This window comes from Pholcus phalangioides, unplaced genomic scaffold (assembly GCF_987345545.1).
Source record: "Pholcus phalangioides strain wild (caught in Gottingen) unplaced genomic scaffold, Ppha-v1.0 ptg000018l_1, whole genome shotgun sequence".
Lineage (NCBI taxonomy): Eukaryota > Metazoa > Arthropoda > Arachnida > Araneae > Pholcidae > Pholcus > Pholcus phalangioides.
Genome location: NW_028301611.1, coordinates 19,935,426 through 19,960,722, shown reverse-complemented (window position 1 = coordinate 19,960,722; position 25,297 = coordinate 19,935,426). Strand labels below are relative to the sequence as shown.

The following is a 25,297-nucleotide window of genomic DNA, read 5'->3' as shown; positions in this document are numbered from 1 at the left end:
GAAAGCCCAAACCACTGTGGACCCCCTCTCTCACTTATTTTATCTGAAGAGACACTAAAGGCAAGGGGCATCTGGAGGAACAGGTGGGTGGAAGATGGCGTCCGTTTGTGGAAGACGCTTGGAAATTAAAACTATCTCATAAACATTGCAAAAAATAAATAATTATAAAAGAGGAGGGCCTAAAACCAAAACTTCTGCACCCATAAACAGCCTCTCACAATGGTATCGGCAATCAAGTGGAAGAGAAACCTTTCTGTAATCTATGAGTGAATATATGAACTCACTGAAGCCTATTTTCGGGAGAAAATAAAACGGATTGAATATTCGTGTTTATGTAAGCCTATAACTGCATGTAAAACTGAATGTAAAATTGTATCGTTATGGGAAATTCAACCAAAATAACGATATAAAAATATATATACAGTACATAATTGTGTAACAAAAAAACACGACAATGATATTGGCGGGGAAAATTTCTAGGATATCGCGCCAGAATGTCGTTGCCGTTGCTACGGATTTTTGATAATGGCAACCAATATTTTTTAAAATTTAAAAATTTTAAACAAGTAAAAATCAGTTCAAAACGATATTTTTTCAGTATTTTTTTCAAAATCAAAAAAAATTTGAAATATTCTGTATAAAGGATCATCGTAAACCTCCGATATATGAGAACTATATTTTGCGGCGAAGGAATACACTCTCTACCTTTCTCTTCACTGCAAAGTTAACCTGAAACAGACTATAGTATACTGATTTTTGTCCTTCAGGGGCAGCGGGTGTCTTTTTGAATTATAAGACCACCTGCCATTAGCATGATAGAAGTCAATACTGTAGCTGTTTCTTTGTGAAGGAAAAGAAACAAAAGCCTGTGAAATGATACACCACCACTATATATTTAGATGTATGATGCAATCCTCAATCATGAATTTGCTTAAGATAGAGCATCAGAATGTAGCCCAAAGTTAGAAAATGTGGTAAGAATGAGAAATTTTGATACAGTGTAACTTTAAGTAATTAAGTTACTTTTTTATATGAAAATATATATATATTCTGGTCACTTTTATGAGATTTGAAAAAAAAAAACACTTATACCATCTCACAACATTTAAAGATATACCATCAGAATATATCCCAAGAATAGGAAATGTGGTAAAAATTTTGCTAACAATGAACCAATATGATATTTTTCAAGGGGAAAAAAATTATATTTTGGCCACTTTTATGTGATTTTTACAAAAAAAACCACTTGGTTAAAACCAAAGTTTAAACCAAACAAATGATTCATAAAACCTTAGGATTCATTGAAAACATAACAATTCATGTCGTCTTGAAAAGCTTCTATAACACATATTTGAATATAGACTTACATCTATGTCAAGAGGGAATTGTTTTGGATTTCTGCCACTCTTTGGGAATTTCTTGATCAACATCAAGGTTCTTTTTGCCACACGATAAGCTTCTTTCATATGTCCAGCTGTTATAAGGCATTGGCATCCAACCATCAATGTTTTAGCAGTCATTTTATCCTCCTCAATATCTTCTCTAAAAAGAAAACTTTGATTTCATTTGAAAGCAAATACATATGTGAATTTTTATTTTATTTTAAAGGCAATGAAATACACGTTTTCCTTCCAACATAAAATTATATACACGTTCGTTTCAAAAAATTAAAACATTCCAGAAATTTCTGAGTGCTGTTCATGAAATACAAAAGTTAGAAAGTTTAAATTTGCAGTACAGCTATATTTTACATTTCCATCTCTTCAAAGACGTGCTTCTTGAATATATTGGGGGGGAAAAATTGATAAAGTAGATTGAATGTGCCCCAAAATGCCAAATTACTTTTTTCTCTTCATTAAAGCAATTCCTGAAGCGCAAACCAATTAAATTTGGATATAAATTTTACAAGAAAGATGAATTTTATTAGGCCTACAATATTTACCTATATGGTGATCAAGTAAATTGAAAAAATATATGTCTTGTTTTTGAATGATAAATCTGTTTCATGTATCAAAAACCTGAAATTATGCTTATTGTATTATAGGAATTTTTTCTATCAAAAATATTATATTGTGGGTAAACTATTATTTTGTTAGATGTTTAATCTTAAAGTTTATTTTTGTAATTAAATTCATTTCAGTTCATTAAAACAATTCTGATTTCATGACAGTATGTTTTCAAACATGAAAAGGGGCAATCGGGTTTCGGAAAAGTTGAATAAAATTATTTTGGACCATTTTTTTAAAAAACAAACCCTCTTGAAAAGTCTGGCACTCAAACTTTATGATTAGTCAAGCTCTGTTCTATGGTATATAACATATAGATACAAGGGTTTAGACCAGTGGTTCTCAACCACTCGTATATACCGCCCACAAAGGTGTACGCAGGTTGGGATTGCATTGCATGTTCATGAATTATTAAGGGACTCTGCTACCTAGGAAAGTTGCTTCAGGAGTGGGGGCTCATGTGGCCTTAGCTCTCTAGGTTCGAGTGATGAGGTGCCCTATGTAATGAACTTTCAATTAAAAATTAAAAAAAATAATTTTTGAGTGATTTTTTTAAATTGTACTACTATGATTATGTTGTCTTGGAGGGGGGAGGGTACCCCCAATGGCAAAGCTTAACATTCATCACTATTGGCTTGTATGACTAATCCTACTGTGCTTAAAATTACTCTGGCTGGTCCGGATAGTTGTCTTCTAATGATGAATTTTCTCATCTAGTTTTTCGAGGAGTTCATATATTTTTAATCGGATAAAGTGTTCGATGTAAGCAATGATCGTCGTAATGTGATTTACGTCTGCATGTCTACAGTATGGTGTTCCAGGGTCCTCAAAGGAGCTTATAACGAAAACCGATGGCCGTCATCTTCCTCGTGTGATGAAATCATCTTCTGCATGTTGCCTTCCCATCTACTAAATTCCGATGTCTTTATGAGCTACATCTTGTTAAGATGCTGATTTATGAATCGCGATGTTCCCATTAATGGTGTGTGCCACGCCATCAATGTGCTGTCTTGTACATCATTATCATCCCACTAATAGTGTGTGCTTCATCATCGATGTGTTGATTCACGAACTGTGATCATGAACTTCCATTGTTCAGATTGAATTGTCCACCATTCACTGTCTGGTTCCCCAGAGAATTCATCTTGATCTTAGTCTGTGTGGATTGTCGTCAACATAAATGGGTGAGAGATTTGTTCATATCTTATTCATTGAGATCATGGCTATCCTTGCTTAACGATAAAATTTGAATTAACGAATTATAACTTAATTTAATTGTGATTCATACATTAATAAACGACTCAATCTGAAAATTGCCAATTTTTCTTTGAGTTTGCCTGTGACTTATATAATGAATGCAAGAATCACAGGATGTAGCTGAAACCAATTCGCTACATGGCACCCAGTTTGCCCGCTGTTAAATCCACCTCTGGCCCTGGGGGGAAAAAAGGGGGCTCTGAGAAGAAAATATGGTATAAAGGGGGAGGGGCAATGTGCTAAAAACCCTTGAGAAACACACGTTTGAACAACTAGATGATGTGAAGATCTTTCCGAAATTCATCTTAGCATTAGCCTAGAGATGTAAAATTCTTGAGAATAATCTTTAAAAGAATATTCTCACATCAAGTAGAATATTCAAGAATGTTTTCTAGAAGTACTGCAATTATAAATAACTTGAGAATATTCTTATTCATTAAGAATATTCTGAAGTTATTTATAATAGTAGTCCTTTTAGAGAATATTCTTAAGAATATTAGGAAGCTGGAAGTGTGTTCAGGTGCTAAATATTTAAAAAAAAATTGCCACTTAGGATTTTTTTTTTTACTTTTAAATAATTAGTTTACTTACAGACTGGATTTTCTATGTATTAGACCCTGTTCTTTTTCTTTTATCTCGAGGTAAAATGATGGAAACTTTATATTGAGCAGTTCAAAGGCAGCCTGGATATGTTCAACAGCTTTCTTGATGTTTTCTTGTTGCACGAAATGCTAGAAAGAGAAAATGCAACTCACTAAATAATATAATTGTAAGTTGGGGGAGAAGCAAGGCTAATTCTTGAACTGAGCATTGATTAATTAAAATTAATTGCTTACTCACATCTGCTTTAAGTCGTTCAACTGCACATTTCGCCAAAATTATTGAAAACTCTTCTGGCTTTACATCATGTGCATCTTCCTGGTTGAATGTCTTTATAAGAGATTCGGCTGATTCCAAAAAATCCAGAGCCTGAACAAATGAAGTAAGAAAAATTTGATTATGAAAAAAAGGCAAACATTTTTTTTTCAAAAAAAACAATATTTTTACACATGCTTATACAGTGTGCAGAGCTCAATATGATCATATTAGGACTCGAGGTTTTTGATAACAATAACTGATTGATAACTACATTCAAAAGAAATCCAAATGCAAATATGATGACCATATGTCCTGTTCAATCAAGCAACATGTATGAAAACGGGACAACTGTTTTTCTTTTCGACATAACTGGTTGCAAAATGTGTGATCAAGCTGTTTTTTATTGTTCTCAAACAAGATATTTTTGTTTTTAGCTTAAATTCTGTGTTTACTATTATTATTATTATTCAGTCATTACAAAGAGTTTGAATGGCACTGTCTAATGTGTATTACGAGAATTACAATAATACAATAACTTTTTAAATGCCCCAAAGCAGAATATGCCAAAATCTGTGATGTATGTTGCAGAACAATCAGTGCTACTGCCGAACAATCGGGATGAATTTTTATTTATTTATTTATTTAATACCACGCTACAGAAAACAATCCAATTACAGCAAGGTATGATTTAAACATTGCAAATATAATAAAATCAAACAGAATAGAATGCAATACACAGATATAAAATACATAAAATAGAAACAAACACAAGTCAATACCAAATAAGTAAAATAAAGGCTTGTATAAAATCACTAGATCAATTAAAAATGAAAATAAATAAAAACAAACTAGACGATTAAAAATAAAATGAAAAATGAATGAACACAAAGAAAAACGAAATATTTAACAGTCAAATACAAGAAATCACTATTTAAATAATTAAAAAAAAAATTGCTGATCAATCCGAGAGAAGTTCTTTGAATAGGTGTCGCAAATACATCAAATTCATCAGGTAAACTATTATACAAAATACAAAATCTGTTTATAGCACAAGACAGACTAATCAATGTCCTAAAGTGAGCTACATAAAATAATTTATTTGACCTTGTGTTGTACCGTGTGACCAAGAATCCTATTTTTGATAACAGAAAAGAACAATCGATATTACCATTAACCAAATTCTAGAAAAATTTCAAAAGAATGAAATTTCTTCTCTTTTGGAGACTGGTAATTAAAAAAAATTGTCGGAGAAAAGTTGTTGAAATTGTAATGTCATTGAAATTGTTCATGAATTGAAATTGTTCATGAATTGAAATTGTTTCTTACATGAAATTTGTTTGCACTATATGTAGGCTTGCAAATGTAATACGTGGATTATAGCGGCTTCTACTGCCCAAATAGAGCATCATGGAGCAAGTACAGAAATTTTTGTAAACAAGGGCAGGTGTATACCTTTTGATCTACTACTACTTCACCAAACACCAGCTCCGGACATATCACTATACCGCAATTTACTGCCATTAATGAGATGGGTTGGAAATGAAGGCGCTATCTATCAGTGGTCACCAAGTTTTTTAAGGAAATATCTCATCTATATCCCCTTCAGATTTGAACCTGGGACTATGACAGCAACCTTCACATGGTAGAAAAGCATCTTACCACCACCCCACTCGGGCATTCTGATCTACTACTGTCCATGCTTGATTTTACAAACCGCCAATTTATGAAGTACACATTTTTATGAACTCATATTAATCCAAACAATATACAGTCAAACTTGGTTAAATCAAAGTCCAAAGTCACTGCAAAAAAGTTCGAATTATCCAATTCATTTTCATGAGTTATTAATACCATCAATCAACTGCTTCGACAAGGGGACACTAGTATAGCTTAGTAAGGGACTATTCGAGGTTGTGGTGTTGCAGGGAGTTTTCTCCGATAGGGTTGTTGATAAATGAAATATCTAACCTTCAGGAGTTGTGAATTTTAACACAATGAACACGTTTAAAAAAAGTATGATAAACATAGTGGGATAAATCGAGAAGCTATCCATACTTAGAATTAAGACTACCATAATCTTTTTTTATGGGCAGTGTATTATTATATAGCATTACTTATTATTAGGGGTAGGACTTTTATGCCCTTCTAAAATAGGCTCTAATAAAAAATTCATTCATGCCCCTAAAAAACTGAATATGCCAGATATAACAAAAAATATATCCCAAAGTTTTTTTCATTCCTATCTCGGGTAACATTAGTTTTAGCAAGAATATATGATAATGAGAAGTGTTGATGCAGACTAGACCAGGGACTTCCAACGTAAAACTTCTCGTGGAACACTTGATGATAATGAGGCTGTTTTAAGGAACTCAACAAAAATTTTTAATTAAAAAAAAGTGTGTCCCTACTGCCGTCTTAACAGCATCATAGCCCCAGGGCAAAATGAAAAAGGGTTTAGGCATTACCTATTAATTTATATATTTATTGTCATAAATCATTGCGCCAGATTTTATTGTGGAAGCCCCTATGCAAATAAGGTCCCCGTGCAGCCTGGGTGGGACTCTGATGGCCCTGGGTGTCCTGTAAAGTACACAAATTCTGCAGTTCAAGTTTGATAAAACTCTCAAAATTTCCTACAAACACTAAGAAATTTTTCAGATGGACCAATTTTAGCCAATTTTTCCCACCAATTACATCACTGATTCAGATGATTAATCTATTTACAGCCTAGGATTGAACAATAAACGTTTCATAGAAGTTCATTTACAAAACTTGAAAATTCTACCAATAAGGCCATCGGTTGCATTTTCTAGAATGTAACCAATAACAACATTGAAAAAACGGTATCCACAGTGTGCTAAAATTACATCAGAATTTTCAAATTATGTAGTTTTGGTCTTCAAGGATGTGTTGTTTGACTTACGTCACCCCATATTTATGTCCTTTCATCCTAAAAAAATATTTTTAAAAATTGTACATGCTTTAAACAAAGTTTGAAGGCCTTAGATATCTTGTTCTCAAAAAAGGGAAATATTTCCTTAGGGGCTGTTCAATTATTATGCCTGCAAATTTTTAGCCATTTTTGACCCCCCACCCCCCAATCAGCAAAATGTTGTCAGCTCTGCACCCTACCTCATACTGCATATTGGTGGGATCAGAGACATACGGGGGGGGGGGCATAGGGGGCTCATGCCCCCCTCCCTCAGATCTAAAATTTATTTTTTAATGCAAAAAATTTTTTTTTAAAAATTAAAATTTCGAAAGAAAATACCTTTATATATTATTATAATCACTTTCTGTTGATTTCAATGTTATTTGAAGGCTAAGAGCTAAAAATTTCTTTTTAAGCAATTCATTGTACCACCCTCTAAACCATACATGGTAAATCCTTGGTCTGCAGACCAAATATGGCCCTGGGGGTTATCTGATGTGGCTTGCCCCCTCAAACCTAATTTTGTAAAAATGAACTAAGCGACACATTTACAGATCGCTTAAGTGAATTCCAGAGCATTTCAGCGGCACATTTTCAGGTCAGTCAAGTAGGCCCATGGCACATTTTCAGATCACTCAAGTAGGTCCATGGCACATTTTCAGATCACTCAAGTAGGCCCATGGCACATTCACAGATCACTTAATTGATCTGCGACACAGTTCCAGAACACTTAAGCGATCCATGGCACATTTAGAGATCCTTTGAGTGACATGTGGCACTGTTTCAGAGCACTTATGCGGCCCCCAAAGCAGTTCTACATCACTCAAGTTACCCGTGGCACATTCCCAGATTACTTATGTGATCAGCTGCATAATTACGGATCACTTGAGTGATGCCTGGCACAGTTCCAAAGCATTTGGATCAGAGAAACATTTAGAGATCACTAAAGTGTCTCTGTAGGGTACTTATCAATAGGGGGAATGTTAGTTCAGGTGCCCACATATTAGCAAAAGGTTTTTGGCACACTGAGTGAGATGCCATTAGGAATATTTCATGTTTTTATAAAGGCTGGTTGATGATGTAAGCATCATCTAACCCCTCCCCGTCATCAAAAGTTAGCAAATTGGAACCCTCCCCTCTCCCATTGATGCTGACATAATACTTGAATGACCCCTTAGAACTGTTGCATCAAAGAAAAATAGGGCAACCATATGCCCTGTATTTTATGGGACATTCATGTTTTCCCAATGAAGCTTACATGAATTTGTAATATTGACTGAAATTATACATGAAGATAATTTCCATCTATTGCTTGCAAATTACATTACGATAATTATGACTCTAAATCCGGCTATTCATGCCACATATTTAACATGTTATTTTTTTTTCATGGAATACATTCATATATATTCACAGAAGATGTGTAATAATCCTTTATTTATTATCAAAAAAAAAATTCTGTCATGATCAGTAATTAATTTTTAGGTGAGAGTTTGTGATGTCATCAATAAATATAATAGATTATGGTCATTATAGATTTCACAAAAAAAAAATCAGTTGAGATTCATTAGTTGAACTATATCAGTGGAAAAATTTACCTTGACTTTTACGTTGTTAGTCTTGGAACAAATAACTGACATATATCGGGGTATGACTGTACAGTATTTTCCTGCGTATAATCTTCAGGTGCAAATTTTGCTATTTTAAGAAAAAAATACCATAGTACAATCTGCAATTGCAAATTTCACTCACCAATAATGAAAGTTCAAGGAGTGGAGGGGAGGGGCAATTGGTTACATTCTTTCATTAAAAAAATGTTTATTCCTCTGCTCTCTCTCTTGAAGAATAAACAAAATCTATATGTCCTAAAAAAATAATTTTTTACAAATTTCTGAAAATATTTATTTCTATTCCAACCTCTGGAGAGAAAAAAGGCGTCAGATAATAAACAGTGATATAACTGAAGTGTCAGGAAAAACTGAGGTAAAGACAAATATTTGCAAATAAAAAAGAAATTCAACTAATTAACATAACTTGATGCGATCAGTAGCACCTATATAAAACAACAGACAGCTAGGGAAGCTATTACATCAGTTTCTGCTGCTAAAATGGCAAGTTATTACGATTTAAGGGACTCTGAATGTGGCTTAATAGTTGGTGCTTGTAAGATGAGTCACAGCATTTTCTAGGCAGAAACAGAACTTGGTTTTTTGCACACAGCCATCGCAAGAGTGTATGGTAAATATAAGGAATAAAGAAAAATGTCAAATCTCCAACACAGGTGCGGATGGAAAAAACCCCTGAAGGAACGAGGCCATCAAGGGCTAACAAGAATCGTTCCACGAGATAGACGTGCAACACTGCCTCAAATCATTACAGATTGCAATATTGGGTCATCAACAAGTGCATGCAAACTGTACAACAGCCCTTCCTTGATATTGGCTTTTGGAGCCAAAGGTTGATGATTGTGAGGCACAGAACTATGTGCCTTGCCTAGGCTCACTACCACCACCATTGGACTGTTCACGACTGGAAACACATTGCCTGGTCTGATAAGTCAAGTTTTATCGGGCCGATGGATGTGTATGGGTATGGAGAAAAAAACCATGAATCATACATGTTAACAGGAGACTGTTCAAGCTGGTAGAGGTATGGGACATATGTAGTTAGCATGATATGGGATCCCTTGGTAAGGCTAAAAATGACTCTAGATAGTGACCAGTATATAAACATCACCGCCCGAGTGGCGGGGTGGTAAGATGCTTGTCTACCACTGTGAAGGTTGTTGTCACAGTCCTGGGTTTGAACCCGAGGGAGGATATAAATAAGATATTTTCCCTAATGAACTTCAGGCGACCACCAATAGACAGTGCCTTAATTTCCAACCCATCTCATTAATGGCACTAAACTGCAATATAGCAATACGGCCAGAGTTGGTGTTTGGTGAAGTAGTATATAAACATTGGGCCTGAGTGGTGCAGTGGTAAGATGCTCGTTTTCCATTATCAAGGTCCACAGGTTTTCAAATCCAGGCATAGAACATTAGAAACAATTTTTTTACCTATTGAGTCTAGGGCGACCACTGCTGGATGGCACCTTTATTTCCCCCCTAACTCCACTGGTTGGAAATTGCTGTATGGCGATATATGACCAGAGTTGGTGTACGGCAAAGTAGTACAAAACATCCTTTCTGTCCATGCTACACACATTCATGTCCTGTCTTCATTTTGACGGGCTTGGGCAATTCCAACAGGACAATGCAACACCACACATGTTGGGAGTTGCTACTGAGTGGCTCCAGGAACACTCTTCTTACTTCAGCATCCTCCACAGGCCTCCTAAATCCTAACATGGATATTATTGAGCACGTATGGGATATTTTGCAACATGCTACAAAATCACTTCACACTCTTATGGAAATGTGATGAAAACTGCCCTGAGAAAATCATGGTGTGAATTGCCTTCAAGATACTTTCACATATTAGTGGAGTCCATGCTACATCGTGCTGCAAAAGTTCTGAGTGCTTGAGAGGGACCTACACTATATTAGGTGGGTGTAACAGTTTTTCCGGTACTTCAGTGTATATAATACTACTACACCACACATGAACTTGGTTCATATTTCTTTGCCGAACTTTTAACGAAGTGGTACATGTTGGAATATGCGTGTTGTGAACCTAACATGAAGTTTGTTACTGTGTAATGCTTGTTATGTGTAGTGCTGTCATCTGCCGTCAATTTCTCCAACTATGAGTGAAGTGCAATGATTGAATAACTGTACAGTTGTAGGTCTAATGCTCTCTGTGACGAGTCTTTTTAACTTGCATTTGCATCAGCTTGCACTATACACATAATATAGTGTATATAATCCACACTAAGAAATTTAGATATTTTTTACAGATAATCCATGGAAAATACTATGCAGAAAAATACTGTAAGCTTGGAAAACTCTTTTTTGGAGAATAATAAGTATGTTTTAACCTCTGTATGGCAATCATTCCTCAGAGCAACTTCGGCTGCTTGAAGGTAACACTTTATTCGCAGATACTTTGATGCTCTCCCAAAATGTAGATGAGTTCCAATTTTTTTATGAATCATCATCTGGTATTTTGCACAATGACAGTTCATTATGTTCTTGTAGGGTTGAACTGCATCTTCAAAACTGAAATGAAATATGTAAAAAATAATCATTTAAAGCAGTGAATTCATAACTTTACTTTGGGACTGTTTAGCAGAAATAACTATCACAGTATGGAAATTATATTGCTTTCTATGCCTGTAATAAGTTGAGAAAGTAATTTTTTTTTTGGTTATAATGCAGATAAAAAACACATTACGGGCTGTGAAAGCAATATCATCTCTCTACTATGATAGTTGTTCCTAGTTAATTTTAAGTAGTTTTTTTGGTTATTATGTAGATATGAACCGCATTACACAGGCTGAAAAAATATTATCTCTCTCTATATACTGGGAGGGGGGGGGGAGAGGGAAGGGTATTTACTGTAGTTAAGGCCAGAGGCTGCAATGCAACATGCATTAATAGCCTGTTATAAAGAAAGGTTGTGTCTCCAGTGTACAGGTAGCGCATTTTCCCAGTTTGCAAGAGGAGTTTAGTTCGAGCCAGCTGATTTTTCTTTACTAAAAGTTCACATCGGCATAAGAACCAGAGAAATTTCTTTCTCTCTCTAACATCTCTATCACATTTCTACACCAAATATATGCAGTATGGACGGTTAGGAAGACCGCAATTACGAACAAAAAAAAAAAATTCAACTTTCCATTATACAGTCAATGCTCGTTTTTACGAACTCATAATGACTTGATAATTAGTTCGTAAAATTAAAAGTTTGTAAATGGAAGAGATGATGAAAAAAAAAAATGTGGGAAATAAAAAATGTGTTGGGCGTTCACCTTTATTGATGATTTTCATATAAAAATCACTTATTTTTGTTTGCTGCATCACATTTTGGTAAATACAAGATTCCATAGAACTGATGTAAGATAAGATTTCGTGCAAGTCTCGCTCTTCTGAAATATTTTCAGAATCATGACAAGCTGCTAGAACCCCTTGCCATAGAAATGATCATTTGCTGATCTTTCATGGAGGACTCAATGTGGTTTTTTGAATTCTCATATTTTTTGGCAATTTCTGTCTTTGTAAAAGAGTTCGTACATTAATTTTTTTCACAATATTTTTTTTCACCCGCTGTCCAGCACAATCATTTCTGTTTTGCTGACATTGCGAAGAGGAAAGTAGACAAACAGCAGTTGGCTAAAATAAAGTTTGATTGACTCTTGAGTTAGAAATGGCCTATCACAGCAGTGAAAAATGAAAATTTGATTTTTGAAACAGAAAAAAATATTTTTGTAGCACTTTAAAATTTTGGCAGTAAATAAAATACAGTAGAACTTCAGTTAACGAGCTATGGTTCGCATTACGATCAAAAATTTTGCGCTTTATTAATTTACTTTCATATTATCACATCGGAACTGATGGTTTTTTGCTTTCGCCCACACACGTGTTATGGAATTTTTAGTAATATTCTCCCCTACGTTCTCCAGAAAGCATGCCTCAGTCGGAAAATTAACACATATGCCAGTGTGAATATTTACGATACAAGACTAGATGTAACAACAGCAATGCGTATGTGCACCTGAATTTTTTTTTAAATTCTGCTTTGAAAAAAACTGTGGATTGATATCATTACTGAACATGACTTTAAGGGGGGGGGCCTAGCTCATGAACAAGAGGCACTACTTGTCAAAGAGATTGCGTGCTTGGGGAAGACCACGGACTAGAGATGCATGAGGATTGCATTCAAAACTAGTGGTGAAATATGTCTAGAAGTTAAAGGTAGATGAAGTTATGGATCTTTATTGCGCACACCAGCAAAAGTTCATGGATGGTATCTCGTCTGAGGAAAAGAGAAGTAAGGAGTCCCTCACATTAAATGAGATTAGAGAGATGTGTAGAATGTGTGGGAATCTGTGCAAAACTTTGTAGAAAAGAAACACAAATAAAGCTGTAGCAATGTCTCTCCAACAAACACTGCAATTTACCATTTTCCAGAAATCCTAAAAAAGAGGCAAAAGCAAGTGCCATTGGATAAGGTTCTTTTTAAAAGTCACGCAAAAATAATGTTTGCAAACAACAGAGAGAGTCCATAAATCGTCCTAAACGATAGTCCTCCTCTCTTTCTCCATCGTTTAGAGTAAGTTCATTTGTAAACATTATCGTATTGTACGTTTATTTATGGTGTTTATATTACGTTATATATTTTATTGTATTATGTATAATTAATAATTATATAATATACTTATATAATTAATAATTATATAAGTATATTAATGTGTTTAATTATCGATTGAATGCCATTTTTAGTAGTCATTTTTATGTGAATGACTGATTGTGGAATGAATTATCCAAGTTTCCATTATTTCCTATGGGGAAGTTTGATTCACATAATGAGCATTATAACAGAACAAATTGAGCTTGTTAACTGAAGTTCCACTGTACACAGTTTTTATATACATATATGCCGTAGCGTACACAGGATTACTTTTTATTTTAAAAAAGTTATCTCAGCTCAGAAGAAGGTGGGAGGACTCCCCCCCCCCCCCAAAGGCACAAAATACATAGAGGATTCCTCTAGAAGAAATAATACATTTATTTTTAAATGTTTAAATCATAAAAAAATTTAAGAGAGACTTCTTGATATTTATATATACCGTATATACTCGTGTATAAGCCGAGTTTTTTTGTGGAAAATTTTTTTCCTCAAGTGGGGGGAGGGGGTCGGCTTATACACGGGTCAGTTTTTGATGAGAAAATATAGACCCCGCAATCAGTAGTCATTTTTGTAACTATAGATGGTGCTAATGATTAGTAGCGATAGATGGTGTTGCAAATTATCAGAGTGATTTTTGTAGCTATACATGGCGGTTATGTTAGTAGTGTTAGTACTTTCCAGGTTAAATCCACGTGGTAATTTTTTCCCCGGGCAGTACAAGTCGTGATCACCCACAGAAAAATCACTGATCTAGTGTTGTATCAGTAAGTATCAACGATCAAAAATGGAGAAAGCAAAAATATTTCCGTATGATGCGTCTTTCAAACTGAAAGCTATCAAATTCGCGGAAGAAAACAATAACTGTGCTGCAGCTCGGACACATAACGTCAATGAGAAACAAGTGAGAGAATGGCGGAAAACGAAAGAGAAAGTTTCAGCCATGCGAAAGACAAAAAAGACTCTTCGAGGAAAAGTATCGGTGTTCCCTGAACTTGAGAAGGAATTGAATGAATAGGTGCTGCACCTCAGACTGAAAGGTACAATCGTGGCAAGGACAGCCATTTGTCCGAAAGCATCGAAACTAGCTGAGAGTGTTAAATTCAAAGACACAAATCCAGAAAAGTTCTATGCATCCCCAGGTTGGTGCACTCGTTTCATGAACCGTTTCGACCTGTGCTTACGCCAGCGAACAAAGATCGCACAAAAACTCCCAGAAAAATTGGAAAGCAAAATTGAATCTTTCCAGAAGTTCATAATTGAACTGCGAAAAAGACATGGATTTTAACTGTCACAAATCGGTAATATGGACGAAACTCCAGTTACTTTCGATTTTTCAAACAATAGAACTGTTGATGAACTCGGGGAAAAGACCATCTTTGTTAGAACAACTGGGCACGAAAAAACACGATTTACGGTAGTGCTATCGTGCATGGCCAATGGAAAGAAATTGCCTCCAGTTGTGATTTTCAAAAGGAAGAAAATTCCTTCGAACATGAAGTTCCCACCAAGAAAGATCGTGAAAGCCCAGGAAAAGGGCTGGATGGATGAAAAGGGCATTCTACAATGGATCCAGGAAATATGGAACAAAAGGCCCGGAGCAGTGTTAGACAAAACCGGCATTATTGGTATGGGATATGTTCAAACCCCACAGAACCGATAATGTCAAAGCCGAGGCAAAGAAATCGAAAATATCATTGGCTTTTATACCAGGTGGGCTAACGTCGATTGTGAAGACTTTAAATGTGTGCATCAACAAGTCTTTCAAAGACTGAGAAATATCTGGATCGAATGGATGAGTCCCGATGATAAAGCAACTACAAAAAGGTGGTGCCTGGAAGAAACCTGACATTGCCCTAGTGTGCCGATGGGTACACGAAGCGTGGAATTCTGTTTCCATCGAAATTATCATCCGATCCTTCAAAAAGTGTTGCATCAGCAATGCGATGGACGGAACTGAAGATGATATCCTCTGAAAGTGACAATGGCGATGCCAGCCCAGATGAAGATAAAATTGAAGATGCTGCACCCCCTATGATGATATGATCGATTACGATGAGCTTGGAGACTCAGAAGAAATGGATTAAAAAGTTTGAATCATTTTCTATTGTAAATTTCTGGACGCTATTCATTTTGCATAAAAATATAAGAATTTTTTTCCCTAAAATGCACAGATTTTTTTGGGGTCGGCTTATACACGGGTTTTCAATTTATTGCGGTTTTGGTGGTCCTGAAGTGGGGGGGGAGGGGGTTGGCTTATACACGAGTATATACGGTATATCATTTTTAGATTTTGCTCCTAGACTTGGTAATCAGTAATTTAAAAAAAATCACTACAGGAGAGACTTGAAGCACTCATTAGAAAAGTAATTATTTTTCTTGTTTTTGCCGCTGATGCAAGTCTAAGTTGTGCTTTTGCACTCTTCAGTTTCAAGCATTTTTGAACGTTTGATCATGCTTCTTTTACTACACAATTTACCCAATTCATATTTAAATTTATGTGTTTCTCTTTGAGTTCTCTCTTGATCACTACCTCAGTTTGATTCAACATACTTTGAGATTACTTTTTCTGCTGGGTCATTCTTAGAATATTTATTAGAAATTCTAAGAAATTTAATAAAGTTATTAAAAACCATATATTTGAATTATTTTTAACTTAAACTATAGAAATAAAAACTATTAGAAATTTAATAGAATGCTTTTATTTTCACAAAAAATTTCAATTTGAGTACATCTGTTTTCACTCCCTATTTTTCACTTATTTCGTGACCTTATCCTCATTTCATTACTTTTCCAGGATTTTGACACTTTTCCATGATCGTAGACACCCTGAATTTACCGACGGCTTTTGTGTTGCAACTCTTGATGGTGAAGACGAATATTTGCCATTGCTGTTTTTCCAGTGTGATATATTCTTTCGTGAACTTTTCCATTTTGTTAAAGAATACATGAGTGTTTCATCAAGTACAGCCAGTCAGGGAAAATTGATGTAATTTAAAAAATAATTAATGTAAGGAATGCATAAATCAAAGGATTCAACTTTTTTCATTAAAAAAATAGCTGGAAACAGCGACTGAAGGTTTTTTTTGGAAAGAACTTATTTTCAATGTTCTTCCCCATGGACCTTGACAATAACCTTCATGGTGGAAGAGGAGTACCTTACCACTGCACCACTCAGGTGGCAACAGCACATGGTATTCCTATGTGCTGTTGGCATCATGGCATCACTTTTAGTGACCTCTCACATCCTGGAGTTGGGCTCCAAAGGCATTTATTTTTGGTGGGTCTCCAGGCCAGGATTTTACATGGGTTTTTAGTAGTAAATTGGGAGTGTAAAAAAAATCAAATAATAATGGGAACCCAGTGCCCCAGTTTGAAGTTCTGCCTGGCACCCTTTACCCATGTAGGTGGAGGATAAGGTTGACTTAGATAGTTGCGGCCCTTCATGGGGGCACAGTTGTAGTTTATTATCTTTACAGTATTTTTACAAAATTTATCTGATCAAAATGTAAAAAGGCATCATGTTATGGGTAAAGTTGTCCTATAGTCAGTTTTGCTTAGCTATGATTACGTGACTAAGCCATTGGGTAAGGGCAAAATGTCAGTGCTGTTTATCTTGATTTCCAAAAGCCATTCGACCAGGTCCATGTTAAACTCTTGAAGCGTTTACAAGAGATTTGGGATCAACTTGCTGAATTGGAAAGAATCGTGGTTAAGAGATAGGTCACATGGTAAACAGGGATTTTTTTCTGATTAGACAAGTGTCACAAGTGGAGTCCCTCAAGGAAGTATCCGGGGGCCCCCAAACCTTTTCCACTTTTTATCGATAAACTTGATAAGGGTATCGACAGGATTATTAGCGAATTCTAAGATGACATGAAGCTAATGGGGGTAGATGGGAATCTACGCCACAGAGATGCTCCTGACAAACTTGAATATGATTGCAGCATGGACTAAAGAATGGAGCATGACTTTAGTGTTGATAAATGCATGGTCGCTCATTTTGTTTTGAACAACCCAGGTTACACTTAGGAGTTGAATAGTGTTACTATTCTGAACTTAGGTGTTGAAACTTAGGGGCTGAGGCCATTTGTCCCCCCCCTAAAATATTTTGTAGGGGGGGGGGGGCTGATCCCCTCTCCCAATAATTTCTGGGAAAAAAATGCAACAAACTTTCCCTATCTTGCATACGTGCTTGAGTCCAGTATATATATGGGACGACCATCAACTTTCAGCTCCCCAATGTTTTTTTCCTGTTGGTGCCTCTGATTTTGAATGCAACTAGGATCACAGATCTGGGTATTCTTAGTGACAACTCATCACTGACGAGTGACAGGTTTTCTGAGCACTATTCAGTGGTGATCAAAAAAGTGAACAGAATGCTCAGTTTCATTTTCAAAAAGTTATTTTCACATGTTCTTTTAAAGTCATACTTCCTCTTTTCCAAGGCTTAGTTGATCCTGGACTGGAGTATGCTGTAAGGTTTTGGAGACCATACCTACAGAGGGACATAGACTTGGCTGAAGGAGTGCATAGAAGAGCTGCACGTATCCTTGTTGACACACAGGAGTCAGGGATATGATCAAAGTGCTCAAAATTTGGGATGAATAGGATGGACCATGAATTATTAATATGCCGTCAATCAACTGCTTTGACATGGGGACACCAGTATCGATTGGTAAAGGACCGTTCCAGGTTGTGGTGTCCATGGGTTTGAATCTGGGCATAGAACGTTAGAAGCAAGTTCTTTACCTACCGAACCTAGGGGATCACCGATGGATGGAGCCTTCATTTCCTACCCAACTCCTCTGGTTGGAAATTGCCGTATGGGGATATATGACCGGAGTTGGTGTGCGGTAAAAAGCTTACTCCAGGGATAGTAAGTTCTAATACCATTAATACGTACAAAAAGAAATATGATAAACATGTTGGGGTAAATCGAGAAACTATCCATGCTTAGAATAAAGAAACCATAAATATTTTTTATGGGCAATGTATTATTTTCTATCATGTATATATAATGTTTAGTTTTTATAATTGCACTTTTAATTGGATTGCTGTATTTTAGAAATATAACATCCATATTTGTAATGGGTACCTTTTTTTCAGTCACCTCATTGGTCATTTTGCTTGTTGTGTATTTGTATTTAAATGATCCACTATCGGCAATGTGATAAAATACATGTATTAAATTATTTATTTTAAATTCACAATCTTAGGCTTACCGATAATGTGGAATGCTTTCAAAACTAGCTGGCCTACACGAGTCGCAACACATGCTGACATCACTTTCTCTCCACACTGCTACTATAAATTGATGTAGTGTCCGTTTATAGTCATCAGCAATTGACTCTGTTATGTAATATCGTAAATTTTCGGAACAGAATACAAGTGGATGGTCACAAAAATCGTAGCAAAAAGATTTTTCTTCAAAATTTTTCCTCACAATCAAACCAGTTTGTGAGTCTGGATGAAAATGAACACAAGCCGGCATCAATATGTTTTTATCAATCAGTTTCCTCAAAGCTCTCATCATCTAAATAAATCAGAGAAGAAAACTGACAGAATTATGAAGAAAAAGTTGCAATAAAAAAAAATGTGTGTTCAAAGTAATATATGAGAAACATATAAAAGTTATATCAGTAAAAAAATGAAATTTTAACATGGCTGCAAAGTAAAGATACATTATACCAGGGCTGTTTGAAAAAAAAAAGAGATACACAACACACATGCAGAAAATTAATGTTTTATTGCATATATCAGCAATTCTAACATACTTTGTTTTCGGGGTAAGAAAAAAGAAAACATCCTTCTAATAAGTTCAATGCATTGAAATATTGGAATAGATATTCTCAAAGAAAAAATTCTCGAAACGATTGAGTTGCACAACAAAATAAAGTATAGTGTTGATCAGGATGGCTCAAAAGCAATCCATGCAAGTATCACTCATTTGCCAGTGTGCGTTTTCTACAACATTTTTCTTAGCATCAATAAATGCTTGGTTGATTTGTAGAAAAAAAGTATAAACCGGAATTTATTTTTTGTTGAAATCAGAAAAAATGCTTAAAAAACCTTATTTGATCAAGAAATCTGAATTTTGCTCGCAACTGCAATCACCACGGTATCAGGCAAAAGACAGTGATGTAAGATCCCACTATGCAAAAAGCAGTACATTCTCAATGGGTAAGAAATCTATAAGCGGAAATGTGTTTGTAATGCAACACAGGTATTGAAAAATTAAAAAAGAGTGATGTGCGAATGCAAGTTAGTTAGAATTACCAACATTTTTTTTTATCAGTCATGCTACATTTGGAATTTAAAATAAAATGGAATTGCATAATTTTATTCGAAAAAAATCTTATAATTCATATTTTATTGCTTACCTATATACACTCATATGCACATTTAAATGCAATAAAATTTTCGTAAATTTGGAATATGTAGTGAAATCAATCTCCGGTCATTTTGACTGGTATTGGTCCTTCTAGGATAACGAAAAAACGCTCTCATACTGTTTAGGAACAAAGGTAATGTCTTTGAACATACATGGGCAATTCTGACTTTGGCCTTGGTACTTTAATTTTCCCTTGAGGTCTTTCATCGTCATTATGCTGAGTCTGCTTTGAATAGTATGTGCTTACAATCCAATTAAATATAATGGCGCCAAATGTGGACTCCATCATACGTTTTCTCAATGCAAAAAGTAAGCCTTCACCAGATATTCACAAAGAAATTGATTTTATATTTTGGGATAGGTTATGAATCAAGAAAATGTAAGAAAGGAATGGTGCTCATGAGAAACATAGGAACAATAAGCCACCTGTGATCTTGGATGAAAGTTTTGAAGAATCGAGAAAACAATTTATGCAAGTTAGTGAGCTTTTTGCATTAACAGATTTTATTAAATCATTCTGAAAGTATTCACGACAATGCTTCATTCAAGTGGGAAGTTTTTGGTAACTCACTGCACAGACATGATGTGTGATTTCAACTTCAGTCAGACGTGCCAAAGATTCTCCCGAGGGGGTACCCCCCCCCCCCCCCGGCACTCATAGACTCCAACAACAACAATTTATTCAATTAAGGAAAAGTTCCATTTCTCCCCCCCAAGGCAGGTTCTACATTGCCCTTGAGCAGAATATAATTTCATGTCAGTCTTTCCATGCAGAATGTAGCATACAGAAATCACATCTACATAAAACATGTTTCCTTTTGTGGATGCTATCAGTGATTAATAATCTTGGATATATGAACTCTTAAAAGCTGAACTTTTTATATTTAGCTTCATATAGCTTAACGTTTTATATTTTTTTTCTGAAGACATTATTTAATCGGAGAAAACAATTTAAAAAACTTCAAAATACAAAGCTGCTGACAGAAAACTTGTATTTACCGCACTGCTGTTGATGGAATACAATACAGGAATTTTGGCAACCAAGGTCATGCCCCTGATAAATGATTGCAGATAAATGCTACGTAAACAAAGTCAAGTCTTTGCCAGTTGCTTAAATGCGGTCACTAAGACTTTTTTACGGCTGTCCTCTATGGGTGTTTCCCTAACGACAACGGCAGTCATTTACGTCAAAACAATGTGAAAGCTTGCGTAAAATCTAATTTTCTGCCAAAATCCAGAGAAATTTTAACAAATCCGGAGAGCAGGAGGAAGGATGAAAAATCTGGAGTCTCCCGCCTAAATCCAGAGAGTTGGCAGGTCTGCAACGTGTTTCTCTTTTCTCTATGAAACATCTTGCACAACAACACTTCCTTGACAATGATGAGATAAAAAATAAAGTTGAAATGTGGTTCTACTGTAGAATTCTACAACTCTGGAATACATAAAATCTAGTATCCAGATTTAACAAATTTTTGGACAATGGCAACAAATTATGTAGAAAAATATGAAAGCCTCCACAAATTAGAAATTACTTTTTTTCTTCCATCTCTATTTTCATACTCTGGACAAGCAAGTTCCAGTAATAAGAGACTGAACTGATATCCAAGTATTGCACATTTCTTAACAAGCATCTCTTTGTCTGGAAGCAAACCACTCGCACGTTCTTTAACTACATCTGAAAATGAAAAAAAAAAGGGTTGTGTAATTTTTTTTCAACAGGATAACTTGGCATTGAAAAGTCCTGAAAATCAGTGTTGACACTAATGTCAAATTACTCAGTGAAAAACTTGTGTGGGAGGTAAAACAAGAGTTGTTATTAATGTAATTGTAAGTAATATTGTTTGTTTGGGAAGGAGAGATTTTTTTCAGATAACTGAGTGTGTCACATAATCATCTGACACACTCAATCATCCCCCTAATACTGATGTGTAAAATGAAAATGCAATCAACAAAATCTGGTATATCTGAAATAATATTCAACCAAGAGATAATTATCGATTTCCCCCTTTCAAATATGTAAATAACATATTAGCTGGCATACCCTAAAACTCAAGGGACACCAGCTTTTTGAATGTTAGGAATCTGGTTCGTTCCTGGCCTAACGGGAAAAGTGAGGTTAAATAAGGATCACAGTATTTATTCAGCCAGTAAAATGGATTCTTAGAATAAAGATATTAAAGAATTTTTATAGAATGTGTGACTCTAATTTCTCAGCATACAAGAGGGTATTTCTGGCATGCTGATCTCCCTCATCGTTTCTTAACATGTTAGCTAGTGCAGGGGAATACGGAATATTTTAAAAATGTTTACTTGTATTTGACTCGAATATACTGCCTATAGTCTGCTAATTGTATTTTTAAAAACAACTGAATTTCACAGTGCAGATCATAGACAGCCACATATTATCTGCAGATTTGTTTTCTGAGAGTTTAGAATAAAAATAAATATTTTCATAACTAAATCCACCAAAATGACCATTTTCTTCAGAATATCTAAATTTAATGGCGAGCTACAACTGCTGAAAGATTGGCGAAGTTCACAATCAAATTGTCCCCAAAAATTTTCATCTCCAATTCCACAAATACCCTTCTAGCTACAACCAGTCAAATTTACCAAAATCTTGCCCATTGCACCGGCTTTTGAAAAAGCCTACAAAAACAATATCAGTGTTCTAGTTCAGGAGAAATTCAGCCTTTTGTTTCCAATACATCACTGAAATCAGCATTGTTGAAGTAGACATTTCAGTAGATTTTGATGAGAATTCAAGATTTCACGTTTTGGTACCTTTGACTAGTTGTAGCAAAAAAGGGTATTTGCAGAATTGGCGATGAAAAATTTTGGAGACAATTGGATTTTGAATTTTGCCAATCTTTCAGTATTTATAGCTTGCCATTAAATCTGGATATTCTGATGGAATTGGAGTAATATTTTTTCTGCTATTCTAAATATGAGCGTAGTTTGTATGTAAGTCTTATAGAAACTTCAGATATGCCAGATTGAAAAGCATGTTTAACATTTGGGGACAATTAATGCAAATTGCCTTACCTAAAAGCCTCTTTGGAATAAATATTTTCTTCAAATTTTCTGGATCAAAAATATCGAGTACTTTCTAAAAAAAAGTAAAGAAAATTTGAACACATGTATGCATGTGTTTGCTCATAAATTAGAACCAAGTATTGCCAAAAATGAAATCAATAGGATTTCTGAATATTATGCCAAGATGAACACAGAAAAAATGTTGTTTCTCTCTAACAGGAATAATTTTTCCCTGTTCAACTCAGCATAATATCCAGAAAGCATATTGATTTCATGTACCTTAGCAGAGCAAAAAATCATCATCCATCTTTATTGCCAAAAATGTTAGAAATAAAAAATTGCATATGTATTGATTATACATTTGGCCCTCCCATATTTGTGGTTTCCGTATTTGAGTTTTTTTTTTCTTTATTGGGAATTTTTTTTTGACAACACTCAGCAATCGTCATTCACGTGTTTTGCTTACAAAATTTGAGTTGTGCGTGTTTAGGATGGTTCATTTTTCTAGTGCTATTGATGTTTCGAAAAGGCAAAAAAAGTGAAAACTTTACAAGAAAAATTGGATATATTGACTATGCTTGGCGAAAGTAAGTCAATCGCTGCTGTGGCCCACCATTACGGAATCAACGAATTTATGGTGAGATATATCATGAAAAACGAATCTGAAATTCGAGCAGCTGTGGCTGTAGCTGCACCTTTGGCAGCAAAAACTTTACATCACCTACAGGATCCATGTATTTCTCGCACAGAAAATGCTGTTTTTTGTGGGTACAAAACTGATACAAAAAAAGGTATTCTAATTGATTGTAATATTATATAACGTAAAAGGCAAAAAAAATTTATTGCTCTATAAAGGAAAGGACTGGTGAAACGTTTCTTTCATCAGAATTTTGTGCAAGTAAAGGTTGGTTTCATAGAGAGATAATTGATGCAAAGCAACTTACTTCCGTTACCTCAAAAGAGGCAGGGTTGTGTCGGAAAAAGTTGGCAAAGATTTATAGCAGTGCTATTCCCCTAGCCCCGTGCTCCCAAGTATCAAATCCCTCGTGTCATTCTCACCATGAAGACAGCCATCAACTCGATGTAACGTACAAGCAATCTGACTAAAATGGATAGCTGAACGCAATGACTAGGGAGAAAAATTGCATGTGTGCCCAGTGGCACATAAAGACTGGAGACCGCAGCCTAGGATTTCAAAAGAAGTGTGGAAAAGACTTGTGGGACAAGTAAGAAAAAGTCAGCATGTTGAAGTGGGAGAGGGTTGGCATGTTGAAGTGGGTTGAGAATGGTCTAAATATTTGATGATATGAAGAAGAAACGGCAAACAGAAATCTCAATGTTATTTTAGAAAATATTGCTAACAATCGCTGCACCCTCTTTTACATTCCCTCCTATCTCTGTGTCCCCCTGCTCTTCTCCTGATGTTAAATAAAAGAGATATAAAAAAAAACCCTTTATTCGTGGTCACCCCCAGAACGTAACTCCCACAAATACAGGGGCAGACTGTATGAACTTTCTTTCTTTCATAATGAGCACAACTCAGGTCTATCACCATGGGAAGAAGAGATTGGATTCTTAGCTGATAATTTTATAATATCACATTCTTACCATTTGATCCACATCATGTACCACAGTTTCTGACGTGAAAGCAAAATTGGTTTGTAGAGTGCTCTCTAAAACGCTTGTATATTTTGAATAACAGAAATTTTTGGTCATTTGTGGAAGCAGCAAAATTTCCTGAACACGTAGAGGATTTCCTTCACCATATTGATCCAAGACACTACAACAAAAGTAAAATATGTTTAAGAAGGACAGAAGTTTCATTACCTTTTACACATAGAGAAATTTCCCAATTTTTTTTCATTTCAAAAGATCATGGCTGAATAATAACAAAATACAGTAAAACCCTCTTTAGCAGATACCAGTGGGATAAAAAAATTTGTCCATAAAAGAAGGGTCACCGTTAATCAGGGGTTTGAAATACATACTTTTATTATACAAGGGGGAAATTATTATTTGGCAATAAAAGAGGGTTGACTACATCTGAGGGGGGTGCCCATTAAGAGAAGTTTTGCTGTATATCATTATATTTTCTCTCATAAAAGTCTCTCTCTCTCTCTCTCTCTCTCTCTCAATTCACAATAAGTCTAATATCTGTTTAAGTCAAAGTTTTCCCTGCAGGCCAGGAACCTCTTTATTATTTCAGTGTTTAAATTTTTCTGTAACTCAAAGTTTACTTCAAAAAAACAACTAGGTTGAAAGCAACATGGTTTAAACCAAGCAACCATGCTTAACATGAAGAATTTAAAAACACAGCGAAACCTTGCTATAATGATACTCGATATAGCAATACATTCTACATTCTCTCCATATTTTAAAAAATCTGGTTTGGATCAATATGTAATCCATGGCTTGACAAATTTAAAAACATTTTTAGGCACCAGCCTGATTTCTTAGGAGCTAAGCATGGTATTTTGCTCAACAAAAACAGTTGGAAATTATTATATTTTACTTTTCCCACATTGCA

At 35.2% G+C, this 25,297-nt stretch overlaps 1 protein-coding gene across 1 annotated transcript in view; it reads right to left on the bottom strand.

Moving 5' to 3' along the window:
• Nucleotides 1-25,297, bottom strand: part of LOC149072049 (adenylate cyclase type 10-like) — a 132,215-nt gene that overhangs the window by 45,386 nt on the left and 61,532 nt on the right. Inside the window, exons 18-25 of the mRNA XM_089247635.1 lie at nucleotides 24,379-24,550; nucleotides 22,780-22,843; nucleotides 21,267-21,409; nucleotides 18,566-18,876; nucleotides 11,035-11,215; nucleotides 4,104-4,232; nucleotides 3,855-3,994; nucleotides 1,368-1,542 (exon numbers count right to left, since the gene is read on the bottom strand). Of these exons, the coding sequence (XP_089103761.1) occupies nucleotides 1,368-1,542; nucleotides 3,855-3,994; nucleotides 4,104-4,232; nucleotides 11,035-11,215; nucleotides 18,566-18,876; nucleotides 21,267-21,409; nucleotides 22,780-22,843; nucleotides 24,379-24,550 (1,315 nt within the window). The remainder of the gene's footprint in view (nucleotides 1-1,367; nucleotides 1,543-3,854; nucleotides 3,995-4,103; nucleotides 4,233-11,034; nucleotides 11,216-18,565; nucleotides 18,877-21,266; nucleotides 21,410-22,779; nucleotides 22,844-24,378; nucleotides 24,551-25,297) is intronic.